This window comes from Mesoplodon densirostris, chromosome 15 (assembly GCF_025265405.1).
Source record: "Mesoplodon densirostris isolate mMesDen1 chromosome 15, mMesDen1 primary haplotype, whole genome shotgun sequence".
In the NCBI taxonomy this organism is placed as follows: Eukaryota; Metazoa; Chordata; class Mammalia; order Artiodactyla; family Ziphiidae; genus Mesoplodon; species Mesoplodon densirostris.
Window position 1 is genome coordinate 40,999,560 of NC_082675.1, and position 22,528 is coordinate 41,022,087.

Genomic DNA, 22,528 nt, shown 5'->3' on the forward strand with positions numbered 1-22,528 from the left:
ACTGTTGATCCAATCAAGTTTGACTTTTGAGTAAGAAATATTTTTCTCATGTATTTGCCCAAATTCTATTGTATAATGTACTCATAAGTTATGTTTATCATATATTCCCCCTCTTCTATTACTGTCATTTTTGAGAACTGTCTTTACATTTTATTGTGAAAATTTGAACATTCAAACATACACACAGTTTTTAATAGATTTCATTTTTTCAGAAATAAAATGTATCTTCTCAAACTGGGACACATAGACTATTTTGTTTTCTTCAGATTGTAAAATGATGTTTTAAGAACTCATATTCTCATACCTCTCTGCGTGTGGAGATGAGTATGGTTTAATTCTGATACCTGTTGGATTCAGGAATAGTAACATTAATTTAAGGGTATTTCTCTTCCTGTTATTGAACTAAATCCTTAAGATAGATGCAATCTGTTTTTGAAATATCTTTATTTCCTACCTTTTATAGATGTTTTAAAATGAATATTACATGGTTTTGACAATTGTGATTTTATGTCTTAAATATAATAAATACATCACTGTTGCCTTTAAAAATATATATTGTTTAGTTTTTTGGTTTTTGTTTTTTGTTTTTTGTTTTTTTTTTAGCGGTACACGGGCCTCTCACTGTTGTGGCCTCTCCCATTGTGGAGCACAGGCTCCGGACGCACAGGCTCAGCGGCCATGGCTCACGGGCCCAGCCGCTCTGCGGCATGTGGGATCTTCCCGGACCAGGGCATGAACCCATGTCCCCTGCATCGGCAGGCGGACTCTTAACCACTGCATCACCAGGGAAGCCCTTATTTAGTATTTTTATCCACTTGTTTCTCACATATACTCAGCTTTCAGTTTGTCAGGTTCTGTATGTTATAGAGAAATTTTAATTGATATTTATAATTCTTATTCATTTCTGAGAATATCTCTTCATTTAGTCATGTCACTCTTTCTCTTATTACTTTATAATTTTTTTTACCTGCATCTGTCCTGTCATATATGTAGTAAACTTGGGTTCAGATAAAATAAGTATGTGCATGTGTACATAGTTATTTTGGATTAAGGAGGAACTAGAATTCAGGCCTTCTCTTCAACCCAGTTCTCTTTTTAGCTTTTATTTGCTGATAAGTTACACATATATATACATTCTAAATGTAATATTATATATGTGCAATAAACCATATATGTAACTTTCAAATAACACATTTAAATATTAGTATAAATGTAAATATAAGTATCCAGGAGGGCTTATTCTTGGGCTTTAGAAATACACCTGATATTTTTTTAAAATGAGTTGATTGGGGCTTCCCTGGTGGCGCAGTGATTGAGAGTCTGCCTGCTGATGCAGGGGACATGGGTTCGTGCCCCGGTCCGGGAAGATCCCACATGCCACGGAGCGGCTGGGCCCGGGAGCCATGGCCACTGAGCCTGCACGTCTGGAGCCTGTGCTCCGCAACGGGAGAGGCCACAGCAGTGAGAGGCCTATGTACCACAAAAAAAAAAAAAAAAAAGTTGATTAATGGAATTTTTTTTTCCTACATTTTGGAAAAGCAAGTCACTTAAGGTAATTAAACATTTGAATGTATTTTTTGGTTAGTCATTGTTAAGTACCCTTTTGAAATTAATTCTTTAACAATTTCTCTTATTTCTTCAAGAATCTTAATTTAAGACATCTACTTACTGTTATATTCATCTTAGTTTTATATTTTATTTTTCCTCATTTCCACTTATTTTTAAACATATGATGACTATTTCCAGACATGTAAATGTCGTATTACTTTTTATTATTTGTGGTATTTTTATAAATTTGTGTTTTCTTAATTTTATGATTGGGCTTTAGATTATCATATGGGCTTTTACAGAGACAGATTTGATTTTTTTTATCAATGCATTTTCTACTTCCATTTTCTTTCTAGTTTTTCTTAATTTAGCTTGTTTTAGAGTTCATTTTCTTAATACTTTATCGTATTTGTCTTATTAGAATAGTGAAGTATTAGTATTCTTGTTTAGGGATTCGATTGTATTCCTTGAAATTCAGCTTGCATTTCATTGGTTAACTGAGTGTTTGGGGGGGCTGTGATATTGTGATATAATAAGATACAGATCATGACTAAGGGCTCAGCTCTGGAGGCCAACTGCCCAGGCTGAGTCCTGGCTCCACTACTTTGGCTGAGTGACCTTGGACGAGACGCTTAATATCTTTAAGCCTCACTTCCCTCCTTGTCGAGGTGGGCCCCTGGTTTGTACCTTGTGCATAGTTTCCCTGTTGAGATTTAGGAAGGTGCTACTCTGGGAGGCACGTGCTGTCCTGGGGCTCTGAGTGTGGGTCCTTGTTGGTGTAATGACATGACCACAGCCCTGCTGGGGCTGCTGCTGGGGCTGATGCGTTAGCAGCCACAGGGACAGAGCTCATGCCCCAGGGGAGATCAGGACCATGTGGCAGGCAGGCATGTAAGCAGATGCAGATGTGGCCAGGCTTTAAGAAACATAAAAACAGGCCTATGGGAAAGGAAAGCTTGGTGTGGCTCACCCATGGTGCAACCCTCGCAGCTGGAAAAGATGACCCAGGAGTGGGGGTATTTGGGTTGGCTCTTGAAGAGTCTGTAGGAGTTTGCAGGTGAGAGGTGAGAGCATGAGGGATGAGCTTGCATTCAAGCCCAGATCCAAGAAAAGGCCAGATAATGGGGAGGTACAAGTTCATTGGGGCTGGAGCATTTGGTGGAGAGAGGTGGGTGGAGTAGGGGTGACCCCGGAAGCAACAGATGATTTTATTTTGTTTCTCAATCCCAACCTCCCTTCTCATAGAGGACTTTCTTGTTCATATTTAATTGTGTATATGAAGCACACATGTTGTTTTCCTTTGCTCTCAGGGTTGTGTTTATTGTTCTTGTTTGTTTCCGTTTCTGCTTGCTTATTCAGGGGTAGGTTTTTCCTTAATGTTTGATTGAAAAGGTGATCACTGTATTTTACTTGTCTGCCACTTTGAACATGGCTTCACATATCCACACAGGCAGTGTTTCATGTCTTTGTTCCTCACTCTTCTGAGGACAGTAAGTGTACAGCAAACTCCCATTGCCGGGTGGCACAGAGCTAGTTTTAGGAAATGGTGTTCCCTACTTTTACCTACCCCTGTCCAGAGCTCATCTGTGAAATTCTATATTTTCTCATAGTATCATATTGAACTTTTCTGTTTTTCTTTATGATTTTGGACTCTCAATGTGTGGGCATATTGGTTTCCTAAATCTGTGCGTTTCTTTGTTTCGTGTACTAGTCCTCATTTCTCTGTGGCTTCTTATAGAGGACTTGTTAGCTATGGGAGTTTGTTGTCATACTGCTTCAGACCTTCAGGTTTGGGCACGTAGCATTGTAGAAGGAGCACTTGACTAAAAGTCTGAAGATTTGGTGTTGGCTGTTTCGTGAAGAGTGAAAACCCTCTCTACTTCAACATGGTCGCTCACACGTCAGTTTGGAAGAGCGGTGAGACCTCAGTTAAGCCAGTCTTCTCTGGCTCTGGTTCTTTACCTGGAAAATCAGGGGGGTTGGAATAAATCAGTGTTTTTCTGAAACATCTTACTGGGAGCACTGATTTGATGGACTAGTTAATACATGTTCCATGAAAAGAGGTTCCATGTCATTTAAATCAGGATATCCTGGGGCTTCTCGGAGACTTTAGTTTTGCATCACGAGGGAGATAGAGTCTGCAAGTATGCTGTGTTTACCCAAGTTAATTGGCCAGGAAAATTCTTTTTCATACTGTAGCCTGTGAGACTTAGGAGCATTCAGTAGAACACACTTGAGAAACACCTAGGCTACATGATTTTTAAGATTTCTTCCAGCCTACAAATTGCATGGTTCTGTGAATATACTAAAAGCCACTGAATTGTACACTTTAAAAGGAAAGAATTTTCTCAAAGCTTTTCTAAAAAATTTTTCATGGATCTTGAGTCTTCAGAACTGTGACTACCTGGCATTATTTCTGCTGTTTACAATTTGTCTTTAATTCCTCTTTGGAAAAACCCACATACCAGCTTGCCCATTTGACTTCCTTCACAGAGAATGTCATTCAGTTCTAGGAAAACTTTTCAAAGTCACTTTCCTGATTATGGCCTCTATTTGTTTCTCTCATAAAAGTCTGTATGGATATTAATCCTCTCCATCTATTTTCCAGGTTTATCTGTTTATCTTGAATTGCTGTCTTATATTGAGTAGTGTGACTCTCTGTAGACTCGTTTTTCTCTATTTCTGTAGTCTCTTGTTTTTCTGAGTTAATTCTTTGCATTATCGTTTTCACTGTTTAAAATTCTTTGATAGTGCCTTTAACATAAACATATTTCTTTTAAAGTTACTGCTATCTTTCATAAATTCCTTCTCTGCAGTTTTAAAAGGCACCATAGTGTAGCTCAGCTCAAAATGGGCTCTTCCAATTTCTGGCTGGCTGAGCTTTCTGAGCCTGTATCCTTGTATGTAAAAAGAGGACAGTGCCTTCCCTGTCAGCCTTAAATAAGGTAACATGGATACAGCTAAGTGCTAACTAAGCACATGGTGCTTGGTCAGGGCTTTTCCTATTTAGACAGAATCTTGTCTTGGTTGTAAATTCACAAATTTTTGTCAAAATCATGTGCCTAACTGTTGAGAGACCAAGGAAATTCTGCAGCTGGTGCATTATTCTGTTTGGTTACATAACTCATTTTCTAAGGGGGTTGCTGTCCATTTGTGTGGAGGTGCTGAAAACATTACTACTCTATTCCATTATTTGTGTGTAATCAGAGATTTGTAGCCTGTTATGGAAAAGGCCTTCTGGGGTGATGCCAAGAGAACTAGAAAAAGCTTGTGTCCCAAAATGAACTTATAATCTAATTATGGAGTTAGCAGTGTAAATGCATGAAAAGGTAATTGTACAAGACAGTAACAAGGGCCAGATGAATGGCTGGTGGTTGTGGGTAGCTGACCACCACCAGCTCCCACCATGCCCACCCTGTCCCCTTTATTACCACCCACCTCGGGTCTGCCCAGAGACTCATCCTCATTGGACACACGGCAGTAGGTGTCTTCCTGATTTGCTCCTTGTCTATCTCTCCACATTACAAGGAGAACAGAGGCTCCACAAGGCAGGCACTTTGTCTCTCTGGGTCACTGTTTATCTCAAATGCCTTGACCAGTGCCTGGCTCCTAGAGAGCGAGAGAGAGAGGGAGAGAGAGGGGGAGAGAGAGAGAGAGAGAGAGAGAGAGTGTGTGTGTGTGTAGTGAATGAACACTCTGGTCTCTTGCTCTTTTCACTTAGTTGTGCTGTAATGATTGTTCTATTTCTCTAGCTCCTGGGTTTTTGTCAAAACGGGAGCAGCCCATATATTTATGGCATTTTGAAAAGTTTTCCTTAATTATGCAGAATTCATAGATTCAGTGTTTATAGTAGTAGTAAAAGCTCCATCATCCCCCATCAAGGACTGTGCGGTCATAACTCTAAAACCAAAACATTAAGGGAAAGATTGATAGAATTGATCATACATTGATCAAAAGGTTTGTGGAATTGACCCTAAAATAACTTATATATTATTAAAAAATGATAAAGTTAAAAAAAGAAAAATAAAGCTAGGAAACAAATGATTAAGTGTTGGCATCCTTAATTTAAAATGAGCTCTTGCAAAATTAGAACATATTAAAAGGGTAAATATAAACATACAAAAAGAAAAATAGCCAAAGCACCTAAACAGACAAGCTATAAAATAAGACATACAAATGGCCAATATCGTATGAACCTCAGGATACAATCAAGGAGATGCAAATTAAAACAACACTGATAAATGATTGGCTGGTATTAAAAACATTGTGTGTTGTAAAAAGTTTAGGGAAATGGGCCTTTTATAAACCGTTGGCACATATGTAAATTGGTAGAAACTTTGGGGCAGGTAGTCTAGTATTTATACACATTACCATACAATATAACTTAGGAAATAACTGATGAATCACATATGTGAGTGTCCACACACACAGAGAGACTAAACCTGCCCACCTTCATCACTGGTAAGAAAAACTCCAGGGGTGGGTGTTGAGCTGGGTGGGTACTGTGATTTACCTGGCTTCGCTCGGGTACTCATACTCTCTCTGAGACCAGAAAATTTTTCCAAGAAGCAGGACCCTTTCCATTCCCACCACATACATGAGGGTGGAGAGGGGGCGAATGGCTCCCTGAAGAGAGGATGCCTCTGATAGTTAGTTGGTGTACTCGTTTCCTAGGGCTGCCATAACAAAGAACAGAAATTGATTTTCTCAGAGTCCTGAGGTTGGAAGTCCAAGCTCAAGGTGGGCAGGGTTGATGTCTTCCGGGGCCTCTCTCCTCGGCTCGTGGGCGGCCGCCTTCTCCCTCTGTCTTCGCATGGTCTTTCCTCCGTATGCACACATGTCTGTCCTCATCTCCTTTTCTTGTAGAAGGACACCAGTCATATTGGATTTGGGCCTGCCCTAAAGACTTCATTTTAATACGACTACCTCTTTAAACACCTTATCTCCAAATACAATTGCATTCTGAGATCCTGGGGGTTTGGATTTCAACATACGAATTTTGGGGAGGGATACAGTTCAACCCATAACAGTCAGCAGTGCCAGTGCGAGTGTCTCCTCCCAGGCACTTGGGGTTTTCCTCTTTCTTTTCACATAGATGTCACTGGTACCCTGGTAGCCTCCAAATATCTTCCCCGGCAGGTTCTCCCAGAGGTCCCAGAACAGAAAGACTCACAGGCCAAATTAAAACGGGCTTGAATCACATAGCTTACTAAATCAGTGTAAAACACAGCCAGGAGCAAGGGGGAAAAGGTAGCATGGGTTAACACTCTTAGGATAGGGTGCAAGTGGGGTGGAAGGGCCATGCTACCTGGGTCCTGGGTCCACGATGTGCAGGGTCCTGCTTCACTCTGCACATCAGCCTTCCTCACTGACAGGAGAGGAGGGGGTACAGGGAGAGAAGGGCCCATAGGTGTGAGTTGCCCTGGGCCAGTGACACACTTGATCAGAAACCCACAGGGATGAGTACACTTGGCCACAGCTAATTAAATGGATGGACCGTCATGGGTTTTGTTGGTGTTTCTTGGGCAGAGGACACATGGTGCCAGGATGGGCATCAACAATGGGGGGTCAGATTTAAGACCTCATGGATATTCAGTTCTCATGTGTAGTTAGTATTCTATTTAGTGTGTTTTGTGTATTTGGTCTTTTGAGTATGAGATATCTCTTCGCCTTTTCTTCTAACACACACACACACACACACACACACACGCTCCACTTGCTAAGTACTTATTGTATTAACACATCTCAGGAATTCTGCCTGCGTCTGACAAACTCTTTGCTGACCAGTTACTTAAAACATCTTGAGAGAATGTGCCTATGTTTCACAAGCTTACTTGTCTAACAGAACTGAAAATTCTCTAAAGCAAATGCACGTTAGCGCCATCCACACAGGCAGCGCCTTCCGCAGCAGCCGGGTCCACAGGAACGACATTTGCAGTGGAGGACATCCTTCAGTTTGCCACTGCCCAGTGCTCTCAGCTCTGGAGTTTAACCCACAGAATTAGGCGATACCAGCATCATTTGAATACCAGCGGACTGGCTCTGAGCTGAGCCCTTTTTGTTTGTGAGTTAGTGATGTCGTTCAATGTTAAATGCAACTTGGAGGTGGTACAGAAGGAAACTGTTTGCTTGGGAAGCAGAGTCTTGGCATTTTAGATTCAGGCAAGTCTGGAACTTGGTGTCCCTTTGGCACTGGAGTCTGGGCCAGGCCCCTGAAAGAACTTGGCTTTGTTTCCATGTTCACTTTTTTTTTTTGGCAGCCCTAGAAATGGAACCTTTTGCTAGGTAGCTGAATTGAGAGAATCCTCTTGGCTTGGTATTGCTAGTGAAAATCTTTGAGTAAAACAGAATGTAACATAAGTAACCCCAAGATTACGGTGCTAACTCTGAAAAATATTCATACTTACTGTGTCTTCATATTTGTACTTTGAGATCTTTACTTTCTGAAGACCTTAAAAATATATTAATGTGGAAATAGCTTCAGAATAACTTAATCTTTTTTAATTGGGTTGAAAATGTTGCCCGTGGTCTGTCCATCCCTTTGTATTACGTGTTTCATTTTCCTTTGTCCCCTGTCTTTCCAGGCAAGAGCGCACACTTGTATATTTGTGGTAGACTCTTAACTCAAACAGCTCCTAATTATCCCTGCTAGATAAAATATGGAATTTCTCTAGTTTTTTTTTTTTAACCTCTACGTGACCACAAGCAGAATTATAAAGACAACTTACATTTTCTAAAGGACTGCAGGGAATTCCCTGGTGGTCCAGTGGTTAGGACACAGCGCTTTCACTGCCGTGGGCCTGGGTTTGATCCCTGGTCGGGGAACTAAAATCCTATAACCTGTGTGGCCAAAAAAAGAAAAGGACTGAAGAGGATGAAGCAAACAAAACATAGTATAATAAGAAAAAAGTAACTGTCAAGGGAACAAAAACAGAAGTTAAATTAATATAGAAAGTATTAGTTACCTAAATCCATTCATGTTTACCATATTGCTATAAAAAAGATAACTCTCAGATCAGGATAAAAAAGACAAATCCAACAAACTAAATAAATATACAAGCTAACTAAAGAAATTTAAATGGTGTTACAAAAGTAAAAAGCAAAAGAGTAGACAAAATATATCAGGCATACATAAATTAAAAAAATGACAGCAATGATAATTTAAAAATTGAGGGCAAAATGCATTAAATGGAACAAAGCTGGTTTAAAACTTTATGGTACTTGACAATTAAACTGTAACAGTCATAAAATTGTATATTCCTAAGAAATAGCACTTTTTTTCTTAAACATAATAAGAAACTTGCAGAAACACAATTATGAGAAACTGACAACTCTTTCATTCTTAAAAAATCTATTTTATAATAAAATAGTCTCTGAGTTTTCTGCTCAGTTTTGCTGTAATCCTAATACTGCTCTAAAAAATAAACATTACTAATTAAAAACAAATCTGGAATTTCTCCCAGGGTTCTGAAATAATTTGTGAGAAGCTGAATTGCTACTTACTGCAAGTCTTGGTCCTAAAAGTTAGAAAATAATTTTGTGATTTATTTCCCAGTGCTATTAACAGGAGACAAGGTACCTATAGACAATACCTATTTTTTAAAGACAATGTACCTTTCCTAAGAGCATTTTATTCACATGAATTCATTTATTTCAGCATCCCTGAGAGTATAAACAAAAATTACTTCCTAAGGTCCAAAATTGTGTAGGTTATGAAGTTGGCACTGAAATCTGGTACTATTGACGAGTATTTAACATTCTTTGTCATACTGTGTGCCCATTAAAAGAAAAAATTTATAGTACAGTAATTTAAATAAATGAATTATTTAGTTGGAAGGTATGGCTTTAGAGTGAACTGTTTATCTACGTAGTTCCAGAGTATAGAGAATATGAAAATAATTTCTGCCAGTCTGCAAGTTCTGGCATTATTCTGACACCAAAACTTACAGAGGAGAGCACTAAACAAACTCCACTTCATTCTGAACATAGAAGTTCTAAATAAATATTAGCAAATAAAATCCAGCAACGTATTTTTTAAATGCCATATTACAACCTAGTAGGGCTTATTCCAAAAAGGCGCTCGTGGTTCAGCCTCAGGAACTGTATCCCTGTTATCCCCTGCATTAAGGAAGTCATTGATAAAACCATTCAGTCCTGTCAATAGATGCCCAAAAGGCATTTAATGAAATGCACTACCCAACCCAGATTTTAAAAAATCAAACAAACTATTAGCAAATTAGAAAGGAAATCTCTCTATTTGGTAAAAATGGGCACATACTAAAAACATGCAGCAAACTGTATTTAATGGTGCAACGTTAAAACATCCTCTTTTTCATATTTTTTATATACTATATAATAACTTATACACATCCTTTGTATTAGAATAAACCACGGATACGTGCTATGCTTGCGTAATATTCAGTATTTTAACTGGAGGTCCTACCCAATTACAATTGTCTCTTGTAAATGAAGACACAGCACTATCGTTACTTGCAAATGGTTTGAATGTCTCCCTGGAAAATCCAAGAGAAAAAGAGATTAAGAATTATAAAAATTCCTGAGTATAAAAATGTGACATGTACAAAATCAACTTGCAAAAATCCACAGGTTTCCTGCATACCAGCAACATTCACTTGGAGAATAAAATGGAGAAGCAAATCCCTTTTGCAGTTGCCACAAGTGTTATAAAATGCCTAAGAATACACCTATCAAGAAGTCCTGAGTAACTGGAAAAACACACAGTATCCCTGTAGTGACAGTGCGGTAGCTGTAAGTCCTGATGATTTTAATTTGGCAGTAAATATGCTCCATTTAATGTGGCAAAGATTCGTGCTTTTATTCTTCATGGCTTCCTCTGGAAGCAGATAAATGCTTGCCAACATTTTTTTCTCCTTTTTACCAGCAAGGAGACTGAGGCTTCAAGTAGTTTTTGTGACACAGTGTATCAGCGCACAATTCATGAGACAAAAGCCTGTATAGTAATAATTCTTGGTTTCATACTAATCCATTTTCTATATTTTCTTCAGGGCATGTGTATTTCTTTAAAAATTAAACTGGGAATCGAGTATCAAATTGAGGATAACCCTCCTTTCTCTGCTGGGTTGTGGATGTTTTAATTTGTAACCGTAAAGACTCCCACAGATCATTTTTATTCTGAATTGTTTTGGTGAAAAGGGAACTATATTTCCACTATTTTAATGGCTGTTCATTGTACTTCCTTAGTGAGTGATCAGCCGAGATGTAGAATTAATTTTGTAGTTATGCTTGCTCCTGGGGTGATGCCATTAAGCTCCCTAAGTGGTCTCAGTACTTTCCAGTTCTATTCAAGTGCTTGTGACACAAAGAGCCTGGGACTTTCTTCACAGTTTCATCTTTAAGGAAGTATACTGTTCTAGTTTCCCAAGGCTGTTGTAACAAATTATCACAAAGTTCATGGCTTAAAACAACAGAAATTTATTCTCTCACAATTCTGGAGTCCAGAAGTCCAAAATCAGTTTCTCTGGGCCCAAATCAAGGTGGTCAGCAGGGCAGTGCTCCCCCCGGAGGCTCTAGGGAACGTCCATTCCTTGCCTCTTGCCTCTGGTGGCTGCCTGCATTCCTGGGCTTGTGGCCACAGCACTCCAGTCTCTGCCTCCATCCTCTCACATTGCCTTTTCCTCTGCTTATGTCAACCCTCTCTCTGCTTCCCTCTTGTAGGGATACTTGTTGATCACCTTTAGCGCCCCCTGGATAATCTAGGGACTCTCCCTCATCTCCAGATTCTTAACTTAATCACACTTGCATCCCTCTCCCTGAAGAAAGCATGCAGTTGGAGCAGAATTTGAATACTAGTCAATTACTAGCTCCCTGACCTCGACTGAGCACTTACCGTTGTTGAATGTCATTTTCTTCATCCGAAAATGGAGCTAATACATACCTATCTCAGAGTTTTTGAAAGGGTTAAGAGAAATAACGTGGATTCCAGTATTACTTGGCTTCTTTTTTCTTTTCTTGCATTCAGAGCTTAGTTTTGACTCATCTTCGTGGCTTCAGAGTCCAGTTCCATCCTGGGCACCCAGTAGTTGCCTGATAAATGTTCACCGAGTAGTTTTCTATCCTCTGAAGGGCGGTGTGGCGTTGCACTGCTATGCACTGAACCCCAGCTGGGGTCAGCTTGGTAGTGATGGCCCATCTGGAAATATCCTGGGGGTGATAGTTGAATGCCATTAACTTGGGAAACTGGGGAGGTGCATGCAAAAGCAGAATCCCTAACCCTGTGGTTTCTGTGCAAATAGGCTAAATTGAGTGCATGTGTGATGCAGGGAAAGAAGTATTGATCCAGAAAGGGGAAAGTTAGAAATGGGAGTAATGAATGTCCAGACCTCTCTACACACACACACTTGCTTTTCATTAGAGATTGCTTGATTTTTTACCTTGGGTATCTTGGCTGTGTGCTCACAATCAGTGTAAATGTCTGACTTCAGAGCTGGGGGCCTGTTTCATTCCTGTGAGGTTCCCTTCAACTAGATGTTGAGCTCGTTGAGAACAGGAATTCGTGATACAGTGATGTGTATTTTCCGTGGCTACCTTCCATATTTTCCGAGCACTCGTGGGTGTTGATACAGGATTGAATGCTACAGTCTGAGCCTTGCTGACAGCAGAGTGAAGTGGTACTGTGGGGCACGGACAGTTACTGGTCCAGCCATGGCCGTGGTTACTGAGTCATTTGGCTTCCGGTGTTCCTGAGTCACAGACTGTCCTGCCGATCTCCTTGCTGACTCATCTGTGCCCTGTGTGGAGTCCTGGGGCCTCCTGCAGTGACCGTGCATCACTCAAGGAGCTGAGGAACGTGGTGGGTCTGGTCTCAGGGAAGCCAGCAGCCCCTCTTCTAAGACCCTTCATGCCCTCAACCTGGCTGCCCTGGGAGAGAAGAGGCAGCCAGGGGCCTTGGAAAGGGAGTCACCTGGGAGCAGCAGAGGGAGGCACACAGGGAAGCGCAGAGAGGAGGGCTGAGCGTAGGGCGGGAAGAGAGGCATTGGCACCCGTGGGAGGGAGAAGGGAGTGCTCCTGGGCGCGTGTCAGTGAGGGCGGGCTGTGTCGCATCTTTGGGACATTTAGGATTTACATCATTCCTGATGCGTGATATTTAACGCCTGTCGTTGCTGTATTTACGGTTTAGTTTACCTCCCTTTTATCCTGATGGTACCTGTTAGGTGCTCTTACCAGGTGCTTGTGGCATCAGATCAGCAGACTTGGAAAGAGATCTTTCATGGAAGAAAAAACTAAATGTATTTAACCAGGAAACGGTGGGACAGGCATTTGAGAGTCTGTAGGGGTTCTGGACAGTGCTAGATGAATGCAAAAATTGGAAGCGTAATCTGGGTCCTCAGAGAATTTCTGAAGTGTTGGGAGAAGAGGGGTGATGACCAGAAGCATTCGGAGAGCAGCACCGAGTTGTGTGGTAGAGCATGAGGGGGTCCCGGAACGGGGAGAGGCTGAGGCTGGGCCAATGGACTGGCCCTGGGCAGTGCTGACTGCCGGCGTCTCTGGGCCCGGTGGGCGTATGCAGGAGGGTGAGATGCAGTCCCTCTCCTGTCGAGCTTACCTGTACCATGGAGCCAGATCAGCAAATCATTATATTGATCACACACCAAGTTCTAGTGCACGTGTGCGCAGAGACCGCTGTGGGAGAGGGTGGTGTGAGCCGAGCCCTCACTGGTGGGTCCTTCTGACCGAGCAGGAGGAGGAGTGACCTGTGCCCTGTTCAGCTCACAGCCATGTTGGGGGAAAGGGGGCGTTTTCCCAGAAACCTTACATCGCCCTCGTCTCTACTGCTATTAATCTGCTTGACTACCAAGCTTTTGAATTAGGATGCTCGTAATGTTAATGGCAGATCTTAGCCAGTAACTGTTGTCATTTTTTCCTTAGTGTCAAATCAACAGTGCCTTGACTTCCTTCCATACTGCCCTGGAACTTGCAGTAGACCAGAGAGAAATCCAACATGTGTGTCTGTATGAAATTGGTAAGTTATCGAATGTCTGTCCAGTCTCTTGTCATTGAAATAGTATTAATGCAACAGCTCATGTCCAGCTGAATGTCCAGCTTCTTGTCCTGCAGTGTTAACGCATTCCTGTGCACGTTTTCATTGTTGATGCTCTTCAGCTTGTGTCTTTGTGAGATGCCTGCCGCCTTGTGTAATAATAGGACTTTGTTACCATAGTGCAAGTAGTGGTACTTAATGAATTCTCATTACTTCTTTCTAATATTTTGCTCCTTATAACATTTAGATTCTAGGATGATAGGTAAACTTAAACTAATTGAGTAAAAACCATTTGTGAATATTTTATTGGGCTGGATATTAGAATTCAGAACTGTTTTCTTTTCCCTCCCACCAATGTTTACCTGAGAAGAAAAATATGGCTTAGGAGAAAATTGGGCACATAGATTCCAATTCCAGCTCTTCTGCCAGCTAACTTGGAGACCTCACCCTCATAGTAGCCCTTGGAGCTCAGGCGCCTGCCCTCGGAGTAGCTGTGTAATAAAGATGAAATCAGCCGGATGAGCATCAGGCAGGGTGCCTGGCACATATGTTAGCTGCTTCCTCCTGCTTCTCCCCTCCTGGAGAGGAATTTATAGACAGACTTGGAGGCATTTGTTTGCCACTTGCTTGCCTGCTGTAGACATAATTGTCTTCCTGAATCTTTTTGTAAAGAAGAGTGCAAACTAAAAGGTTGAGAACTGCCCAATAAACAGTATTATGTTTTAAGCGCCTGTTATAGCTTAGGGAGTGGAGATGAGGTATGATCCAGTGGGAAATATATTTTTCTGTAAACTCTGCTGGAGCTCTGGTTAGTAGCCATAATGTGGAATGGAATGTGAAACACATTATCAATGTGATGTTTTGAGTAAGACCAGCCATCTCTGATTTCACAGCCAATGAAACAGTATAGGACTTGAATGGAAGGAACTAGCTTCGATGTCCTTTTATTTCTCTTGTTTAGGACACTGTTATCTTTTTTCTTCTAGTTTTATTGAGATACCTTTGACACGTACCATTGTATTTAAGGTGTACAACGTGAAGATTTGATACCTGTATATATTGTGAAATGATCATGGTGGCCTTTTTGTGTGTGTGCACCGTTTCCGGGTCTGTGGCAGGGTAGAATGTCAGAGCGGAAGGAAGCTTGGAAATATCGAAACCCAGAACTAAGGACTTCGGAAGGTTAACTCAGGGTTGGGGTGGGGGGACGTGGGAATGGCGGAGTCAGGACTTGGCCTCCTTCTTCAGCTGTGGCGCTGCTTCCCCCCTCTGTTGCGGCGTTTAATTCCGGTCTCATCCCGATGTCCATTTTAGGATGGAAAGAATTAGCCCCAAGTTTTACTCTAAAATATGTCCACTTCATATCATATCCCATAGAATTTGACACTGAATTTTCTGGAAGTGTGGCTCCCCCTCATGCCTCTAGTTCAAATGGTAGGTCTGAGGTGACGCGACTGCTTCATGGTGCAGCGGATAACAGAATTTTTTTATGGAGGCAAATCGTGGACAGGAGAGAGGAATGGCCTTCGATCCTCAGTTCTTCCCTCTTATTAACCGTGTGACCTTGAGCAAGTCACGAAGCCTCTTCATGCCTTAGGCTTTCTCCTTGGTCAGGGGAGGACACCGTCAGCCACCTTTCCAAGACTGCAGTAGGATTGACGAGAACTACATCAGATGCCTGCCTGACGCACAGCGGAACGGCTCCGTGGATGGGAGATACCGTCACTAACAACGAGGGCTAAAATTCCTTGCTTCCTCATTGCTGCTGCTCCCCCACCCCCACCCAGGATGCCAGCCTAACAGTGTTTGGCTCTGGGAGAGGTGGGGTCCTTTCTCGGCCCCTGCAGAGGGAAGGGTGGCGAGTACTTAATTTCTCACTGGCTTCCTCTCCACTTCTCTGAACAGGCTGCTAATTGACTGTGGTCATAAATGCACAGGTGAGCGGGTGAGGCTTTTCGAGGTGGTCACTGTGGATGTAATCTACTGGCATCGCTTCTTTCTCTGCGCAGGTGCCTAAGCCGGTGCCTGGGAGAGAAGAACCACCGTGCTTGGGTTGATCTCCAGCTGGGGGAGGCAAATTGGACAGTTTCCCTAGAAAGTTTTACTTTCCTCCCTTCTATACTGCTTCATTCATTGTGAAATCAGAGATGCCTTGTCTACTCAAAACATCATGTTGAAAATATTTACGAGGGAAAAGATATTTAGGAAGTTTTCAGGCTGTTTGCGTGGAGCCCTCACAGAGGAAGTCAGCAGAATAAGACGTTTGTAACGTACAGATGGGCTGTAAAGCACATTACTTTAGGGTCCCGTACTAGAAATATCTCTTTCACAGGTTGGTGCAGCATGATAGAGCTGAATTTCAAGAATGCATTTGACTCCTTTGAGAGGCTAAAAAATGAGTCCCGGTGGTCCCAGTGCTACTACGCCTATTTAACGGCAGGTGAGTAGACCACGGTCTGCACGGCCACAGCGCGCCCTTCTCTCTCAGATCAGCTGACGTGCGTTGGCGGGTGGGAGAGTGATGACAGAGGACGCAGAGGTTGTGTTCCTCGCAGTTTCCCACAGCGTGTGTTGTTTTGGGCTGCAAGTAAGTAGCAGCTGCAGAGCAGCTCTCCCCAGCCCATCTGAACAGCCGGGCAGTTCGGAGCTGCACGCCCTGCCCCTCCCCACGTCCCCTCAGGGCTGGGTTGGTCACATGCTGGGTCCTGGAAATGCTTATTGTGAGCTTTTTGTTTTTGTACTAAACAGCCTCAACTTACCCTTACCCCTCTCCTTTATTTTCTCAAATCTATTTTCGATTTATTAGGAATTTAAAGAATTTTAAAGAATTTAACATATCTTTTAAATCATGTTAATGTCTTTGTTTGGATTGTTAGTGCCCTGGTTACAGAGTTGCACGGATTTTGAGTAGTCTGTTCCAACCTTGTTTTACTTATTAACCCTATTATAATTACAGTGTGATTTTGCGGAACACAAGGTAATTCAACACTGCATGTCATTATAGCGGAAACAACTGTAATGTCTGATAGGCATATCAGTGTGTATTGCCTTTTTACCCTTAAATGAAGAGATAGAGACATGCTGCCACCTGGTGGACAAAATAGCTGTCTGTGCCCTGAGCTACAATACATGAAGTGCTGTTGTGATGCAGAATGGTCAAGGTGGAGATTGAAGAGACCCAGGTAGTTGTACATTTTCTGCCTCTAACAATGAGCTCTCCTTACACCCCATATAAGTGATTCTTCTACTTAAAATTTAAGGCTAATCCAAACATTATTTTCAATATCTTCTTATTTCTCTGAATATTTGGATTTAACAAAACATCTCCTGTCATTCCATCCCCTTAACTGGTCTCTTTAAAATAGGGTAGAATTAGAAGATGGTGACCAATGTGTCTGTCCTGGATCTTCTGAAACTACAGTCCATGAGCAGTTAGGATGGAAGGCCCTTATAACTCACAGGCCTTCCTGCAAGCCCCGCAGGTATTAATCCGTTTTTGTATGGCTCTTATAGCTGATGTTTGAATAGGATTATTTTCAGTATGCTGCTTAGGATACTTTAAGGGTTGATTTACAGAACTCACAGGCATCTCAGATGAAAGTAGCAGGCTTGGTGTGCGCAGCACGTGGATGAACGAAAACAGAGGGGCTGCAGCACCCCCCAGCGGTCATTAGGGTGTAATGGGGCCACGTAGTCACTGTGGGCAACTGTTTCTTTTTCATCGTTGTTGAGCATAGAACATGAAGAAATAATGGTGCGGTGTGTGGGGGTGTATAGAGGAGCATTTATTCTCCAGATACTGGAAATCCCAGGATCATACCAGTTGTAGCAGATGATAAAGCGTGAAAGACTCTAGGCGCCACCTCTCCACGGGGGCTTCGTGCAGATGACGTGTGAGGAGCTCCAGCTAAAGAGTACGCGGGGAGGGGAGGGAAGGTCACTCTGTGAAGCTCTCAGAGAAGGCTCCTTGCAGGAGCTGTCATTTGAGTTGGCCTGAAGGACAGGTACGTGTTACAGGCAGCGTCGGAGAAGATGGGCATTCAGCGACCAGAAACACTGCCACTCAGGGCTTAGTTCCTTGTGCTATTTCTTTTTTTATATTTATCTCTTTTTTTGTAAGAACATTTAAGTTCTACTCTCTTGTCAAATTTCAATTTTACGATACAGTATGCTCACATATAGTCACCATGTTATACGTTAGATCTTCAGACCTTATTCATCTTATGGCCGAGAGGTTTTTTTTTTATTACGGTAAAATATACATAAAATGTATTTTAACTGTTAAAAAAATTTTTTTTGGCCGCACCACGCAGCTTACAGGATCTTAATTCCCCAACCGGGGATCGAACCCAGGCCCCCAGCAGAGAAAGCCCAGAATCCTAACCACTGGACCTCTGGGGAAGTCCCTGTTTTAACCATGTTTAAGTGTGTGGTTCAGTGGCATTAAGTTCCTTCACAGCCATCACCACTGTCCAACTTCATCGTCCAAAACTGAAACTCTATGCTCATTACACAGTAACTCCCCCCTCCCCAGCCCCGAACAACCACGGCTCTACTTTCTGTCTGTGTGAATTGGATTATTCTAGGTAAGTGGACTCAACACTATTTGTTGATTGAATCTGGTTTATTTCACTTAGCATAGTGCCCTCAAGGTTCAACCCTATTGTAGTATGTGTCAGAATTTCATTCATTTTTAAGGCTGAATAATATTCCATTGTATGTACAGACCATGTTTTGTTTATCCGTTCATTGTCAGTGGTTGCTTGGGTTATTTCCACCCTTTGGCCATTGTGAGTGAACACGGTTCTTTTTGAGACCCTGCTTTCAATTCTGTTGGGTATGCTACCCAGAAGAAGTTAACCGAAAAGCTTAGTCTTAATGGATGAGCCAAGCATCCTAAGTTCTGTGTAGGTCTCAGATTTAGGGTAAATCAGAGACACTCATGCTTTCAAACATCTGCATCTTTTAAAGCAACTGTCTGTAACTGTACTGAGAAGAGGTGGTGTATATGCTTCAGGATCTGAGGTGTTAGTGTTGTAGAGCTGCAAAGGTGATTCAGATCCTGATACCGTTGACGTTTATGACTCTCTTGTGTACCCACACTTGCTCATTCTTTTTTTAATATTATGTGACTATATAATAATGTTACCAGTTACCTGAGGAACCTCAAGTTAGGGGCAGCAGAAATTATTCTTTTTAATTGATCTACTGTGTGACCTCAGGCAAGACTTTTAACTTTCCTGGACCTCTGCATCCTCTGATCTATAATATGATGGAGTTGTTTTACAGAACAATCACTGAACTTCTTCCTGGCTTTGAAATGTTATAACCCAACCGATGAGGTCAATTTGGATGGGTTCAGGCCACCACATCTGGACCAGTGCTGCTCTTACAACTGGGGGTGACCTCTCCTTTTGAATATTCAGCCTAATCCCACTTATTCCCAGTAGAAATCCTCTGCCTTTCCCACCACCTTGATGACCTCAGCTTTCTGAAAACCTTGCTGCTTGTGCTTCTTTGACCCTTCTGTTAGCTGCCCATCCTCTTAACATGCCATAGCCCTGTGCCTGGCTTGACGAAGCCCCAAAATGCGAGTATGGGACCACCCAGTTTTAGGACTACTCGAATAAAGAAGAAAGAACTAGCAAATCAGTGGACGTTCCAACTGGGGGTTGAAAAACAATATGTGGCAAAGACAAAAGCAACAAAAAGTTAACAGAAATGAATTCATCTTCATGGGAGTTGAAAAGAGGACAAGAAAGAGTAGTTGGTAAAGTTCCAGTGAAGGGATGGGACTGCAGCCTGGTGTGAAGTTTGGAGAAGGTAGCGAGCAGGTGAACCAAAGGAAATACGACTCCGTCTTTGCTGGGGGCTCTGGGGGGGATGAAGGTAGCATGCAGACCATCAAAATCTTACCCCCTCCAAGGCTCAGCTTGACTCTTAGTCCCTCAAAGCTGCCCTGATCACTCCAAAGAGAAACCATCCCTTCCCTTGTTGAGCTTTTCCAAAAGTACTTTGATGCCAGGACTCCCAAGGCTCTCATCACTATATATACATTGTAGCTCTGGACTGTGTGTCTTCTCTCTCCAGCTGAAATTTAAGTTTCTTCTGGGTGTAAACGAGTGTGTTTCTTTTTCACATTCTTGCTGGCGGCTGTAGGTGGTAGGTGCCCAGTAAACATGTGTAGGACTAATTCATGACTTTCTTTCCAGGTGCAGGGGTATCCTTCTACTACCGTGAGGCTTTCACAATCCTCCTGGCTCCTAAGTGTTCTTGCCTAGATTGCTTTTTCTTCCACTTTCCGAGTATGTGAGCTCTAAATGGACTGTAGTCTGTGATAATATCTGGGGGTTTTGTTAATGTTTAAGACTATCTCCCCCAAAGAGGACTAGGACTGTAGTTTTCCCACCTGTCCCCCACCCTCCGCCCCAAAGCTCAGGGAACCTAGCCCCAGGGAAATAGTTTTTTTTGTTTTATTTACTTTTGGCTGTGTTGGGTCTTCGTTGCTGCGTGCAGGCTTTCTCTAGTTGCGGCGAGCGGGGGCTACTCTTCGTTGCGGTGCCCAGGCTTCTTGTGGAGCACGAGCCCTAGGCACACGGGCTCAGTAGTTATGGCACACGGGCTTAGTAGTTATGGCACACGGGCTTAGTTGCTCCGAGGCCTGTGGGATCATCCCGGACCAGGGATCGGGCCCATGTCCCCTGCATTGGCAGGTGGATTCTTAACCACTGTGCCACTAGGGAAGTCCCGGGAAATAGTTGTTGGATCGGTGAAACGACGATCAGCGGGATGGTGTAGTCCCATGTGTAACAGTCTTTAAAAATATTTGCTCCCATTTTTTCCTTTGGTAACGTTTTCCAAGTTTCATCAACCTAGATATCCCTTAGTGGCATTTTCCCCCTAATACTTAAAGATTACAACGATGGTTTCTCACAGTTTGTCAGGGAGCCACTGGTGATGTGGACGGGGCACAGATTGTCTTTAAAGAAGTTCAGAAACTCTTCAAAAGGAAAAACAATCAGATTGAACAGTTCTCAGTGAAAAAGGTATGTTGGAACCTGTTGATCTGGTGTGTCATTTATGATGGATATTTGCAACCATTGCCACCTTGGACAGGTTTTAAGAAATCATATGCAAAGCTGGCAACCTAATGCCATGCAAAATGCAGTTCACGACTGTGGAGAGAATTTACTCCCATGTCATTCTTCTGCTCTGAATGCAAAGTACTGTTTGGTTGCAAATAGTTAAAGCAGTTGTTTCTTTGAATGAATAGAGACATTACAGATCCTATGGAGCTCATGAGCCTCCGGAGAAGAAGAACATCTGTCTGAAGAGCTAGGTAGTCTCAGAAGAATGCAAATCAGCAGAAGCTGGGCAAGAGATGCAGACTGTTAGTTCTCATATAGTGAAAGCATCACATTCTGCCCTAATAAGAAACAAAAGTGTGCATCAAATATACCAGCAGAGGGGCCCAGGACTGTAGGGACAAAGCCCCTAATTTACTTCTGTACTTTTAAGAATACAGTTTAGCTGAATTACCATGGGTTACCTGACAACTTATATCCTGAATTTTCCATGTTTTTCGTTGTAAGTTTTTATTGAATGAACATTGAATGATGTAGTGTGAGTATAAACTAGATTGTAACGTGGAATGCCCCTGAGAGGACTGGGACTAATTAGAAAACTAAAACGTCAATAAAACCGTAACTAAAAGGCATCTAGTATTACATCCTCCATATAAACCCATCAAGTTATTATTTGTCACCCAGCTTTTATAAATTTCTTTGACTTAGAATGAAACTAGATTCATTTCAGTTTAAAGTTTTCAAAATATATCCTGGATCTTGATAGTAGATTGAATTGAATAAGAGAAAGGCATATCTACCAATATATTAAAAATCAGCAAAATCTAGAGAGAAATTTTCATTTTTAACTTTGCGGGAGGGGATCGTTCACATCAAATATGGACCATGTAGTTTTTAATGTCTCTGAAATATTTTTTTTATCTGAATTTGGTTTTTTTCTAATGTTGCCTAATCATTCCAACTGCTTGCAGGCAGAGAGATTTCGGAAACAAACCCCAACCAAAGCACTGTGCGTGCTGGCGTCCATTGAAGTGTTGTACTTGTGGAAAGCCCTCCCCAACTGCTCCCTCCCCAACCTACAGAGGATGAGTCAAGGTAAAAAACAAAACAAAACTGTGCACAGCAGCTTGCTCCTTCAGTGTGTCACTAATCTCCTCTGATTCAGAGAGTACAAATCTGTCATTCTTGGACAAATGGTGTGATGGTTGAAAAAGTTCCGTCACTTAGGTGATGGGAGTAGGAGGCACTGGAAGGGACTTGTCTGCGGTGTGTGGCGATGCACACTGATCGTCAGGGTTGTTAATCCTAAAGCCATGCAGGTGGCTGGAAGCATACGTTTCTACCTGCCCCCCACAATGAAACCTCTTTTTTCATATGGACATCCATTAAAATGCACAGATATTAAGTGTACATGCAGTTCAGTGAGTTTTGACAAATATATACACTGTGGCATCCACACCATGATCAAGACACAGAACATTTCTTCCACCCCTGAGATTTCCCTTATACCCCTTCTCAGTCAGGCCCCACCCATGGCAACCCCTGTTCTGATTTTTCTCTCCACAGATGATGTTTTAACTTCGTACAAGTGGAATCAGACAGTGTGTACTTTTTAGTACGTGGCTTCATTTGTACAGCCTAGTCTCTGTGACACCCACGTTGTATCTGTGTCAGTAGTTTGTTCCTCTCACTTGATGAGTGGGATTCCATCGTATGGCTATACCTGTCCCAGGATTTGTTTATTCCTTCTCCTACGGGACATTTGGTTTGTTTCTGGGTGTTTAGTGATCGTGTGTAAAGCTGCTATAAACATAAGTCTGCAACATAAGTGTACTGACCTTTTGTGTGGAATTACATGCTGATTTCTCTTGAGTAG

At 42.2% G+C, this 22,528-nt stretch overlaps 1 protein-coding gene across 2 annotated transcripts in view; it reads left to right on the top strand.

The window, feature by feature from the left end:
* The window catches only part of TTC39C (tetratricopeptide repeat domain 39C), a 106,508-nt gene that overhangs the window by 74,214 nt on the left and 9,766 nt on the right, over window positions 1-22,528 (top strand). Inside the window, exons 7-11 of one of the 2 annotated variants that reach the window (XM_060119267.1) lie at window positions 13,456-13,549; window positions 15,900-16,007; window positions 19,780-19,872; window positions 20,504-20,613; window positions 21,624-21,747. In XM_060119267.1, the coding sequence (XP_059975250.1) occupies window positions 13,456-13,549; window positions 15,900-16,007; window positions 19,780-19,872; window positions 20,504-20,613; window positions 21,624-21,747 (529 nt within the window). The remainder of the gene's footprint in view (window positions 1-13,455; window positions 13,550-15,899; window positions 16,008-19,779; window positions 19,873-20,503; window positions 20,614-21,623; window positions 21,748-22,528) is intronic. The other variant, XM_060119268.1, reaches the window with a different exon arrangement.